The 14,658-nt window shown below is 37.8% G+C and overlaps 1 protein-coding gene and 1 long non-coding RNA gene across 2 annotated transcripts in view; both read right to left on the bottom strand.

Moving 5' to 3' along the window:
- LOC141755882 (uncharacterized) overlaps positions 1–14,658 on the bottom strand; it is a 490,132-nt gene that overhangs the window by 35,403 nt on the left and 440,071 nt on the right. The gene's annotated exons all lie outside the window — the stretch shown is intronic.
- fkbp3 (FKBP prolyl isomerase 3) lies at positions 174–4,559 on the bottom strand. Its single transcript, XM_074616137.1, has 7 exons — positions 4,401–4,559; positions 3,914–4,015; positions 3,692–3,790; positions 3,052–3,187; positions 2,202–2,269; positions 804–901; positions 174–534 (listed from the first exon to the last, which is right to left on the bottom strand). The coding sequence occupies exons 1-7, from the start codon at positions 4,503–4,505 to the stop codon at positions 480–482; spliced, it is 663 nt and encodes a 220-aa protein (XP_074472238.1). The 5' UTR covers positions 4,506–4,559; the 3' UTR covers positions 174–479.

Consider the following 14,658-nt stretch of genomic DNA (forward strand, 5'->3'; position numbering starts at 1 on the left):
AACTTAGTCGTGCTAGTAACACTGACCAGAATACAAACAGTAAATCTGATACCAGTGCACATAAATACCAGAACAGGAAATTATTTTAATACAAGATATCTACTCTACTTCTTGAAACTGCACCATTGAAAATGAAAACCATAAAGTGAATAATTATCATTCAGTACAATTCAGTCTCTGAAACAGGTTTATTTATCATTTACATTGTACATGCAAAAGAACAAAAGAAAATGCAGAGAGTAAGGTTTCAGGGTGTCTCATATGTACATTATTGACAAGCCATCACATTTTGGCCAAAACTTAAAACGCTGAAATAACTGGTCATAGTTTCTTGTAAATGTAGTGATGAAGGAGACAGTAGGAACAGAACGGTGTAATCAAAAGGTGATTTTAACTTCAATCTTTACAGCAAGGCCGTTGAATATTTTTTTCCCCCCTCCACACTTAAGATGCAGTGCATGCTGGCCAGCAGTTGCCTATTAATCCACAGCCACCAGCTCAACCTCGAAGATCAGCTTTGCATTGGGAGGAATTCTGGTAGAGTAGAGTTAAGGAATAGGACAACAGTGGATGCAAAATGAAAATGTTTTCATCAGATCAAATTACAGCTGCAATACAGGAAAAACAAAGTGTACTGGCACTCCCCAAGGAGACTCGCCCTAAAAATAGTTACAGACGCCAAAACAATACCTGATCAACTGTGTGGACAAGAAAACTAGAAAAACCCTATGACTAAAATGAAATGAGTATCGCGTTACGTTATAAATATGTACATTTACATGACCAGCCCAAGAAAAGGATACTTTGAGTCGGGGAGGCCCTTCCTGCCGTAGGCCCACTCTGGTTCAATCTCCACTCGAGCTGTTTCACCCTTGCTCATTGTCAGAATGGCTTCATCCCACTGTGGAAATAAAGGATTATTGATGATGACATGTGGAGAAGAAGTGTTTATGGCAAGCCGTTTAACATTTAATAACTAGACTGGATATTCATTAGATATCTGCAATGTCATTTTGCCTACTTAAATCTCTAATTCAAGATATCTAATTATATTTTCACTAGGCAAAACTCTAATTTTAGATATCTGTAATTACATTTTGACTAGTAAGATTCAAACTACTTCTGTCATTCATGTGTATGGGGTTTCTCATTACAGATATCTACAGTTTAATTCTGACTAGTCATAATTCCCGTTAAAGATATTTACATTGTTCCTCTTTAGATATCTTCAATTAATAGTCAGAATGACGTTTTAAATATCTTGACCTGGAATTACAACTCGTCAAAATGATGTAGATATCTCAAACTGGAGTTAGGAATAGTCATAATTTAATTGCAGATATCTATTATCAAAATATAGATATCTTACAATGAATTTCATTCTGCCTAGTCAAAATGTCATGACAGATATCTAGAATTAGAGTTTTGACTAGGCGAAATAACATTGCAGATATCTGTAATCATGTCAGAAGCTACGGCAAGTGGGAGGCGGAAGCTATTCAAACATACTATGGCACTGCACTGCTGCCGTATGGTTTTTATAAAGTGTTTCTGGAGACAATAAATCTACAAAACGCTGTAAATTTCTACCACAACTCTCTAGCGAACAAAGCTCTCGTTTGCTACAAATTCCTTGATGATAAGCTCTTTCCGTTTCATGGCATTTTCTAACTATCTTATCCACAACGGTCCCCGAGCACTCGTCTCACAGCCTGCTGCACATAGAGACCAATGTTATGTGTCCAGCTCAGAGGACGGCTCGTTTTGATTTGTTTTTTTCGCTTATGAGTTATTAATCCGGGAAGTTTGAATCTGTGAATATCTTTCTAACTTTACAGAACTAGCAAAAGCTTCTGCCAACACTGTTTACATGCTTTGTTGGGTCAATATCCAATGAGAAGCCTTGCACGAGCAACGTCATGCACAACAATTCGGACTAGTCATAATGACGTTTGAGATATCCAACTGTTATTTTGGATAGTCAAAACTGAATTATAGATATCTCTACCTATAGATATATCTTGAATACAAATTTGGACTAGTCACTATGTAATTAAGAATAGTCAAAATGTATTTGTAGATATCTCTAATGTTAATTCCGGATAGTCAGGCTTTGCTATTTAATGTTAAAACGGCTTGTCATTAAGTGTCATATTCAGGAACTGACAGAAATTCGGCTGCAAAAAACAAGAATCACTCACCCCTCTGATGACCCTGCCCAGGCCAACTTTGAAGCTCAGTGGTTTACTTTGCTTCTTCTTTCTTGCCGCTGCAGAGAGAGAGAGAGAGAGAGAGAGAGAGAACAGTTTAGGTTTAAACTTGAAAACAATGAAATCAATATCCTATGGGGATTCTATATATAACCATGAAGGACATGTGCTATCCCAGGGTGTCAAATACTGCTGCACAAGGCACCCTTTAGCAGTGGTGTGAGTAAAACGATGTAAAACCACAATGTGGCGGTGGCTTGTGTATATATATGCGGATGTATGAGACTGCTAAAAACCGGATGGCTTCACTCGGCTGCTGATTGACAGTTCATCTCTAGCTGTTAGTTTGGGAAGCGCTTATTTATGTAGCAGAGTTTTCTATGAGCGGAGCACACATTTTAAACGTCAATATCGCAGTCAATCTTGTTTATTTAATTGTGGGAAGCCCAAATCATGATCACGAGTCATTTTCAATTAGTTGTGCAGCCCTACCGTGCGTTACTTTTCATTTTCATTTTACAATTAGCTGCTCGTTCGTGTCCCGCGTTCACAACGTTCAGTGTCATTCTCACTGTAAAAACGCAATCATTTTAAGACCAACCATGTTGCATTTTTCTAAAGCTAAGTAAGTGGTTTTGTTGCCTGAACCCAAGCAAGTGGTTTTGTTTAATTAACATTAAGCGCGTGTTTACTGCAACCAAAAAGTGACGCCACGGGGTCGGACAAAACGGTTGTATGTGATGATAATAATAATTTCAACAGCTCAAATTGGGTGATTAATAAAAAAAGAAATTGACGATATGTTGGGTGGAGTATCACTTTGGGTGCAGGTCTGTCTTACTTGTGGGTATGTTGGTGTCGAAGACGGTTCCATCCTCCAAGCTGCCCGTGTACCAGCAGCTCACGTTCTCGCCTTTCTTTGGAAAGTTGGTCTTGTCGCCCTTCTTCAGCACCGACTTGAAGTACTTGGGCGGACCCTAGGAAAGGAAAAGCAAAGCAGGAGCGGTTAATAGTAGTTTGAATGAATGAAAGACTTTATTTTGAAACATAAATAAAAACAGATATAAAATAAACAAAACAAGAGTAATAGTGTCCGAAAAGGAGTAGGTAGAAGTCAAACTTATATCTCCCTACCGCTTTCTCACTTCTCCTCTAATAACTCATATCATAAATGGTTATTTTATTTAACATATAAACTATCCCAGATTTATTTACATCCCAAATTAAATATATGAACAGCATCACCAGGTTTATTTAAAACCCACATATCCACCCAGAGTTAAAAATATATATAAACCAACCCTTAACACAACTCTTCCTCAACCATATACCTCCCAAAAATATATATTTTTTGTATAGCTTTTTAAAGTGATTTATGTTTGTATATGAGCAAAGCAAAAAAAAAAAAAAAAAAAAAAAAAAAATCACAAAAATCCCCTAAATCACAAAAAACCCCTAAATCCCCCGCCTTTCTCAGTCACCTCGTCCACCACCTCTGTCGGCTCTTTGGTCTTTTCTTCAATTTTTACAGCTTTAACCTGCTCGGTCACTTCCTCAATTGGTTCTGTGCCTTTAAACCTCTGCAAAATGACAAAAGAAAAAACATGAAAAACACACACGATCATGATCTGAATGAGTTTACAAAGCCAAACCCCACAGACGTCACCATGTGCAGCATCAAAGTCTCATCTATCACCACTTACTTTGCTCTCAAAGAGCTGGTTGTAGGCAATAATCAGCTGTTCTTTCTTTGCTGTTTTCGCCACATTCTTGATGTTTCCCAGCAGCTTTTGCTCATTGAGGAACTGAAATGCAATTACAAAGAGAAAGTGAGCAGATGCACATCATGTTGCAGCGCTGCTGCAGCTCTGACTCATTACTGGCACGTTTCCTGCACTAAAACACGTGCAGCATTCAATGCGGAAGTTTCTGCTGCTGGTGAGATTATGTAATGATCTGCAGCTTATCTCTGAACAGTGCAGCATTGCTTTGATTAAACACGACTGTGTGTTGTTGTAGATTTCGCCTCGCTAGATGCTAAAACACGACAAGCTTCCTGGTGTTGCTATGCTCGCTGTTAGCTAACCACGCAGCATGCTGCAGCAACAAAGTGCTGCTTACAGCATGTTCACATGTTATCATGCAGGTATGCAACATAGGATCAGAAAGGCATTAAAGTGGTGAACGTACCGAGTGTGCTGCATTGTCCTGAATGAACTTTATAAGGTCTTTTTTGGGCAAATCGTCACTTTTGAGCTGCTCATCGCTCCACTCCCGTGTTGGTTCATCCGCCATTTTGAGAGGCGAACTGATTAGATTTGACCCTCGCGGCGCTTCTTAACGCTTTCAATACAATATTGGAGGGAGTTTTATATCTGAGTGTCTGCCACCTAGTGGAAACATAAATACACATACACTTCAGTTCACTGGAATATTCACACATTAAAAAATAAATTAATTAATGTCAGAGATGACAAAACTTTGCAATTGTTTTAGCCATGACATAATGTGTCTGTTCTATGTAATAGTAGCTAAAGTAAAAATTCAAAATATTCATGGTTGCAAGAAAGCAAAGCTTTTGACTTAAAGGGACTATTTGTAACTTTCAGAAATGCTTGTTAACAGCGGCACCTGTGGCCTTGAAATCAACGAAAGTCAGCGTCGAGCTCGTGCTTGCTCGCTCTAAATATACCTGAATGAGCATCGCTCAAAACAGTGAGGCGACACACGTCAGCTAAAAGCACAATATCACTCTATATTTCAGCTGCTTGGCAGTAATGTTAGCTGACCAGACGAAGGTCTCTCCATGAACATGATTTAGATCTGATCCTATTGTTGGCTTTTCCTGCCTAAGTGCAGGCTGAGGCAGCGGGGCTCTGCAGCGTGTCTCCCTGCTCTCTCCGCCCGCAGCCGGAGAGAGCAGAGGAGACACCGGCACCCGGTTGGTAACGAGAGGGTAACATAACTCTCTGAAGAGTTCCGTCACTTCACAAGACACGGGAAAGCTCTGTTGGTCTGGAGGAACTGCAGAATTTATTTCTGCACAAACGTCCCCTGTGCATTCACTAGATATTCTCAGAGCTAAACTCTTCTGCAGTGTGTAGTGAGCGCGCGTTCACGTCTAGAGGTGGAGCGAGACAGCGAGGACGCGCGCGCATTCTGAGTGAAGGAGAGCATGCAGCGGAGACGAGGCTCCAGCCACACGCGAGCGCGCATATGCGAACGCGCATGTGTGACGACCCGCTACATTTATGTGCGTACAAAGTTACAAATAGTCCCTTTAAAGTGTGTTCCATTTCCATCTTTTTCATTTGACCATATTCATTTTATGACTTATTATACAATGACTTCTTAATGAAATGTAATGCCATACTATACTATGACTTTTTATGACTCTTTTTTTGACATACTATACTATGACATTTTTTTGACATACTATACTATGACTTTTTATGATACACTATGCTATGATTTTTTACGACATACAATACTGTGCCTTTTTCAAGCCTTTTTTTGATATTCCATACTATGACTTTATGCAACATTACTTTTTTTTAATCACCTTTTTGACATACTATGCTATGATTTCTTTATGACTTTTCCCCGACATACTATACTATACATTTTTATCTGACTTTTTTCAACTTATGACTATTTTGTACTATGACTTTTTATACGTTTTTTGGATGGGCTATACTATGACTTTATGACTTTATTCGACATACTATACTTTGTCTTTTTTTGACAAACTATACAATAACTTGTTTTAGATTTTTTCAACATACGTTGTCTCTTTTTTTGACATACTATGCTATGATATTTTTGGACATAATACAAAATTTTTTTGACATACTACACTATGACTTTTTTTTCTACATGCTATACTATGATTTTTTAAAAAATCTTTTTTCAACAAGCTGTACTATGACTTTTTATTTTTGACACACTATGCTATGACTTTTTTTCGACATATTATACTCTGACTTTTTTAAAATCTTTTTTCGACATGTTTTTGAACGTAGATATGACTTTTTTTGACATTTTTTAGCATGACTTTTTTATGACTTCTTGGACATAGCACACTGTGACTTTTTTGGACATACTATACTATGACTTCTTTTTACTTTTTTCCGTTCCTATACGATGACTTTTTCAGACATTTGGACATTTCCCTTGCCTATTCTGGAAGAGGATGTCGACGTGATGGAGTACCGGGGTGTCCACATCGACACAGAGTGAACTGGAAGACCAATACTGAGGCTGTATATACGAAGGGGATGTCGCTTCACTGTCACAAGGACCGATACAGAAAATCTTTCATGCCATTACAACATCTCACCTCAGTCTAACAGAGACCTCTCAGCTCTGTCTCAATCATACTCCCTTCTTTTTTGCTCCAGCAATAATCGTGCACATGTCGAATTTGCACATCGGTTTACTACCTCATTCAATTTTTATTTCACCACAAAAACTGTAACTCGCACACTTTGCTAATGTATATAGTATGATATTGTTATTCTATGTCTATATTTCATATTTTCTAAGTTAGTTGTAGTAGTCTGCTATATTTATAATGTATTTTAATTCATTATTTATATTGTGTTTCCTAAACATATTTATCTCTACTGTTGATATGTATATTATTGTGTATCTACTGTTCCTGTACAATGCCTGGATAACCTGCTGCTACAAAACAAGAAATTCCCAATTTGTGATCAATAAAGTACATCTATCTATCTATCTATACTGTGACTTTTTTGGACATACCATACTATGACATTTTTATGACATTTTGGAAATACTATACCATTACTTTTTTTCAAAATACTATACTATGACTTTTTTGTCAACATACTATACTACGACCTTTTTCCGACATAGTATATTATGACTTTTTTGACATTATACTATGACTTTTTTTTTTACATACTATACTACGACCTTTTTCCGATATAGTATATTATGACTTTTTTGACATATACTATGACTTTTTTATTACATACTTTACTATGACTTTTTTTTCTGACAGTATTCTGACTTTTTTTTACTCTTTGTTCAACGTACTATACTATGACTTTTTTATTCTTTTTTTGACATGCTATACTATGACTTTTTTTTTTTACTCTTTTTTCAACATACTATACTATGACTTTTTTTTGACATGCTATACTATGATTTTTTTTTTTAACATACTATACTATGAATTGTTTTTCGACATGCTATACTATGACCTTTTTCTGACATAGTATACTATGACTTTTTTGACATATACTATGACTTTTCTTTAACATACTTTACAGTAATTTTTTTTTCAACATAGTATTCTATGACTTTTTTTTTACTCTTTTTTCAACATACTATACAGACTTTTTTTGGACATACTATATTATGACTTTTTTCGACATGCTATACTATGACCTTTTTCCGACATAATATACTATGACTTTTTTGACATATACCATGACTTTTTTCAACATACTATACTATGACTTTTGTTTTTCGACCTACCATACAGACTTATTTTTTTACTCTTTTTTCAACAAACTATACTATGACTTTTTTTCGACATGCCAAACTATGACTGTTCTTTGACATACTATACTATGACATTTTTTAGTGTTCTTTCAACATACTATAACTTTTTTAGCATTTTTTTCGACATGCTATACGATGACTTTTTTTTTCCGACAAACTATACAGACTTTTTTTTACTCTTTAATTGACATACTATACTATGACTTTTTTTACTCTTTTTTCAACATACTATACTATGACTTTTCAATGTTTTTTTCGACATGACTTTTTTTTCGACATGACTTTTTTTTCAACATACTATACTTTAACTTATTTTCAACATACTATACTATGACCTTTTTATTACTCTTTTTTCAACATACCTATGACTTTTTTATGACATGAGTTACCTGAAGGCAGAGCCTTATGCATCAGCAAGAGCCTTATGCATCAGTTTCATCTGTTAGTTTGCAGCCTCTTGCTGCCTTTCTCAGAGTTATTGTTTTAGTCTCATCTTTGTTGCATCACCCAGCCTTTCAGATTGCACCCCGCTGTTCGACTGGAAATCTTGCCTCTATTCATCAATAACCTTGAAAAGGAGTGAGATGATGATATGCAACCACTATACCTACACCTAGCACAGGGTCACACAGTTTTTACCCTTGTTGGTTACGAGGCAACAGTAATCTCCCAGGTCTCATTTCATCTCTTTTGATGCCTGTGAAAGAAAGATAGTCACAACAGCACAAACTGTTGAGGTGAGTTGGATACAGGAGACTTGAAATAATTTTACAACCCTTTACTTTATAAAATAAGAAAAAAACTTAAAAAATGGGCCTCCACTGCCTTTTGATATTGAGATATGATGTTTTCTTTATGGTGACATCTTGCACATACGTAATATTTATCTTGTGTATAGAACAACCATGAGTGGACTTATTTCAAATCTCTGTCTCTTTCTTTGATTCTTATGCTGTCAGCTTTATGTTTGCTTTTGCATTTTGGAGTGATGAGCGTGTCGGTCTGTGTTTACGAGTGTCTGGGTGAAACTTGCGCCACAGGAAGTTTCAGGAGAAAACAAAAGGCGACTGTGGATCACGTCTGGTGCATCGTGTTGTGATGAAGTATTTCTTAGGAATGAAAAGCTGAGGAGATTAAATGAGCTCACATATCAAGCCAGGGAGGAATCTAATTTGAGTCAGCTCCTGAGAGCTCTTCACATCTACAGGTTACACAAACAAGTGCTACACATTCTCAAAGATGTGCCTCTCAGCACAGAGATTGCAAACAACGTAATCCTCACGTAATCTTGGCAAAACTATGTCCTTCATGCACTCAATTCAAGCACATGCACTCAGTCAAATGTTTGTGAGCAGCCTTTATTTTTGCATTTTGTGACTAACTTTCAGGCAATGTATACATTATAAGTATAATACCGTAAGGAAAAAAAAAATGATTTTGACCACTATAGCATTACACTGTAAAATCTGACAAGTTGATCTTACTTTAAAAAAATCAAGGAAACCGATTGCCTCGAAAAAGGTAAGTAAATATGACTATAAGTCTTAAAGGTGCTCTATACGATATCCAGAGGATGAATATAGCAGCAAACCACTATTTGCTACGCATAGATATAGTGGAGTAATGTCTACCTGAACAGAGAATGAAATCGCTTTCCCCCCCTCCATGCTTTGTTGACATAGCCGGGCTGGCCCCGCATGCTTTTAGTGCATGTTCATGCATATGAGTGTGCCCCACTGGCTAGCTTAGGGCCGCAGCTCTGCATTGCTGTCATACGGCGGTTCCAGCTGATAACGTGGAGTGTGTGTGGAGACTGGAACATTGTCAGAAAGGAAGAACTTGCACAACTTCCTGCACTTAACAAAAGATTGAGAAGAAATTCTCACCCTTTTTTCAACCTGGGCAAGGATCTCTGCAAACAATTCCCTTTTTAGAAGATCTCAAGGAAACGTGGGATGTAGCGGTCCAAAGACTCAAAGAAGTCTTGCTCAAGATCTTTACTTGCCACTCTTGTGAATCATACAAAAACCTTCAATGACAATACAGAACACAAACATAACATCTTGTACTAACTTCACACAATATTTTGGTAGACAAACTGTGCATGTGACGGGCAGTTTCGCATCATGCAAAGCTTTTGGGTTTTTATGTTTATGCAATTTGTATATCTATTTTATTTACTTACAAATATCTTTTTCTTTATTCCCCTCAGCAAGCAACATCCTGACTTTGTTAATATACTTGATTGCTTACCTGTTGTTTTCTGAAAAGAGCTGGCCAGCGATTCAACATCTGTTTCACAGAAGGCTGCTCTTCCACAACTTTTGCATGGCCATTTTCAAAGGGGTCGCTTGACCTCTGACCTCAAGATATGTGAATGAAAATGGGTTCTATGGGTACCCACGAGTCTCCCCTTTACAGACATGCCCACTTTATGATAATCACATGCAGTTTTAGGCAAGTCATAGTCAAATCAGCACACTGACACACTCACAGCTGTTTGCATCTTGAATGAGAAGGTCTGGCTCATCATCAGCCTGATTCACATGCGCTGCATTTGGGGTGACCAAAGTTGTCACGTGCAAGTTGCAACTCAAATTTTGTACATCAAATTAGCATTTTAACTTAAAAATGAAGTCCAACATTGGGTGTGCGTGTGTGCATTCTGTGCTTGCCGTGTCTCTTTAATTTTGTAACACTGCATCAAATTAGTCAAGTGAACTTAGTTTTATACCTCTTTCAGGCAAAACAAGTACATTACTCACATTATATGAGTTGAATCAACAGGATAGTTAGAAATAAATAAATTATACTAATGTAACTTAATTAAGCTAGGTATAACCTTTTAAGGTATTTTTAAAAGCAGATGTTTTGACACATCATAGCACAAAAAACAGTGCAGCAGCAACAATGCAAACAACAGCAACAGTGCTGACAGAGCTAAATGTGGCATCATGTTATTTGAAAAAAATCTATTTCTATTATACTTTTATCTTTTTTCTTTTGTTTTTAGCAAATTAAAAAGTAAATTAAAGTGGAAAGTCTACTTCACTTCTGAGGTTGAGCTACCTCCTCCAATGCTTACATGCTTTACTATCTGTACACATGTTCCATAACTCTACCCATTAACATACAACTGGACATCATATGCACATTATGTTTTTCAGATAAGTATGTATGAATGTATTTAAGTAGTTTGATTTTAAGATTTGTAACATGAAATCCCCATATTAGATTATGATTCTATAAAATAATAAAATCTTGCAGTTAAATAAATCACTACAGTCACTACAAAAGTTCACTCTGACTGCAGTTACAACTTTTGCCCTCAAGGGGGCAGTATGTACACATTGTTGATATGGGTGAAGAAGCAGGTTCTGTTCCACATTGACAAAAGATTGATATTTTCAATATGTGATGTTTACAATACGGCTTGACAGGAGGGAAAATGGCCATGATTCACCCTGTTGAAGAGCACAACAATAATAAATACCATAAGCAGTGTAAATGAATAACAGGTGCATGGTGATGGGAAAAAAAAGGTTTGTAATGCTGCTATGCATCAGAGCCAACAATTCACTGTCTGAGTGGATGGTGGTACTTTAGTGTTTATGGTTGAAACGCGTAGTGTGCATCTGTTTTTATGTGTGTGCAAAAATAAAAAAGTCATTCTATATGTGTAACCATGAATTTGCTAGTTTCCTTTGAGAAATTCTGCAAAAGATAACTTAATTTGACCTTGTAACTGCCCCCACATTACGTGACTTTTGTGTCTCTGAACAACACATCTACTGTAGATGTACTGCAGCTAGGTCTGGCATGAATTAAATCAATATGCTTTTGTAGTGTTTGTATAGGAGAAAAAATATTGTGCATGGCCATCATCATGTCACTCTTTGATTCAAAAATGCTTTTCAAATCTATTCATTTACAGGCCTTGAGTTTCCTTATAAACATTCCCTTTAATCTATTTGCAACCAACACCCTCAGGGTAAACTTGATTAATTTTACAAGTTTAAAGGAAAGAGAGCAACAGGTAGAGATAGAAAAGAGATGGTGGGTCATTCGTATTATCAACGATGTAATTACTTACAAAACTGCGCTCAGGGAACAAGGCAGAGAAATCACATTTCTCCTTCAATGCCAGTCAGGAGTAGACGGGGGGGCCTTGAAGATATCATCTACCCATACATTAGCCAAGCAGCCAGGGTACAGCTCCTGTCCTGAAGCATTTTTCCACATTTCCACTCCCGCCACCCCCCCTCCAACCCACACCAGTGGAATTAAAGGCTTTCATAATAGAAATCATCCCTCGGTGGCCTTGGTCCACTGTGGATAATGTGTTTTCTGCTTAGAGCCTAATAAGCTCCCCCTAAGCCATATGGCAAGCAGAGTTCACCTGCCTGTACACTATGCTGTGAGAACACATCTTTAGCTTCATATGGAATATGATTCATATGCTGCTGCGGCTCATGTGATGTATGCAAAACACCTCCAGGGTGATCTGTCAGAGTAGCTCATAGGTCAGCAGTTCCACCAACATCTGGCTGCTGCGAGAAAGTTGAAACTGTTACCGTTGTTCTATAAAAACATCAACCTATAACCGTGTCTCTCGGGAGGGCAGCAAAGGTTGGATTAAAGTGTGGTATGGCAGGTGGGCTGGTCAATAGGGAGCGCGGAATTTCACACAATCATGCTTCTGGTATCATCATGCAGCGAGGAGCCCTCCATCCAACAAGCTGCACCAGGCTTTGGAACATTTCCAATCCAGAGCTTAGCCTGCAGATCTGTAGTCTCAGTACTAGCCCACGCCTGCCCTGTCAGATCTAATCTCTTGGCTGCATGCCGTGAAATGGGGCTTATTAGGAGTTTAACTGAGATCAGCCCAACCCCGATCAGAGGCACGCTAAGGAAAAGGGAAATCACTCACCTGAAAAATCTCAAAATCAGAAGAACTGGGTGGCATAAGGGGTTGGTATCAGTCACCAGAGGCTTTGCTGTACACCAGTACGTGCTCTCTCCCTTCTGTCTCCGGGATGCATCATCTGTTAACTGCTAATTAGAAACCAAAGAGAAAAGACGGATTTGAAGTTTCAATTGGAACTGGTCCCAGTATGATATCTCACAGGGCTTAAAGGGACAGACTTCTGAGCTACATGCTCCCAAAACTCTTGTCTCCTCGCATTACTCTCACACTGTCTGTTTACATTTAGACAATAAGACTCAAGGCTGCATCCTCAGTGCAAATTATACATTTAAAAGACCGCATTATAAATTCATAGCTCTAAAAGATATCCACAGCTAATCATTTACTTATTCATATACCTTAAAAAGTACTGTTAAATAATACAGTTGGTTATAATTGTGGCAGTGAAAGATTATTTCTAGGGCTGTCAATCGATTAGAATATTTAATCGCAATTAATCGCATGATTGTCCATAGTTAATCATGATTAATTGCAAATTAATCACATTTTTTATCTGTTCAAAATGTACCTTAAAAGGGAGATTTGTCAAGTATTTAATACTTGAAAACAATTAACAACACAAAACAATGACAAATATTGTCCAGAAACCCTCACAGGCACTGCATTCAGCATAAAAAATATGCTCAAATCATAACATGGCAAACTCAAGCAGGCAACAGGCAACGACAGCCGTCAGTGTGCTGATTTGACTATGACTTGCCCAAAACCGCATGTGATCATCATAAAGTGGGCATGTCTGTAAAGGGGAGACTCGTGGGTACCCATAGAACCCATTTTCATTCACATATCTTGAGGTCAGAGGCCAAGGGATTATGGTAAGTTTTGTAGCGTGATTTAACTTCCTTTGCGACAAGCTCATAACAAGGTTGATACCAATGGATTCCTTATGTTTCTAGCCCACTACAACCTCCGCAACGCATTATTGTCGTGTTAACTTTGACAGCCCTAGTTATTTCTAATTTTTTTTCTCCTGCTATTATTTCACTTAGTCGGTCTCCAGACTTTATATACAGCCTGAATTCAAAAACTGTCATTCAAAATGATCCACTATAGAGCAATTAGATTGCAGGCCAACTGAAAGAAAAGTAATGATGCCTGAATGATGGTTTTTATCCGTGCTAGTAGTGGGCTCTAGGGGTGGCAATGTCTGTCTATCGGTCTGTCGGTCAGTTGGTCCACCACTTTGGTCCTGACAGGAATATCTCAGCAACTATTGGATGGATTGAAATGCAATTTTTACAGACATTCATGGTTCCCAGATGATGAATCCTAATGAATTTGGTAATAGCCTTGTACGGCCATGAGGTTGACATTTGTGGTGTTAAGTGAAAACTCTCAATAACTAATGGATGGATTGCTGTACCCCTCAGGACGGATTGATGAATTGTAATAACCTTAATGATCCTCTGACTATTCCCAACACATTCTCATCCCAACTCGTCACATACTGACGCTTTGTCAGACCTGTCTGCGTTACTCTTTCGATCGCAGTAAACACATGCTCAATGTTGTGGATTAAACAAAAACACTTGTTTAGGAATAGGCAACCACTTAGTGGTTTAGGAAAAAACAACATGGTTGGGTTTAAGATTACTACATTTGTACATATACATATGTGACTTGACGTTGTGAACACGGGACACGAACAAACCGCTGATTGTAACGTGAAAGTGAAACTTAACGCACAGGAAATGAACACCGGTCTCCTGGATGAAAGCCCTGTGTTTGTTGGGCCAATCCACCACCACCAATCCCGCCAACCAACCTAACACAATTCAAGGGTGTCTTGAGCGTTGGTATTTGATGCCTTGGGAATTAGAACGGGCTGCTATTCCTCAATCATCAGGTCGAAATTCCAGTTTGTCCAAAACTTTGGTTTATGACCAAATAACCATAAAACTACATTCCCATCAGCCTCAGCTGTAC

Source organism: Sebastes fasciatus, chromosome 18 (genome assembly GCF_043250625.1).
Source record: "Sebastes fasciatus isolate fSebFas1 chromosome 18, fSebFas1.pri, whole genome shotgun sequence".
Taxonomy (NCBI): domain Eukaryota; kingdom Metazoa; phylum Chordata; class Actinopteri; order Perciformes; family Sebastidae; genus Sebastes; species Sebastes fasciatus.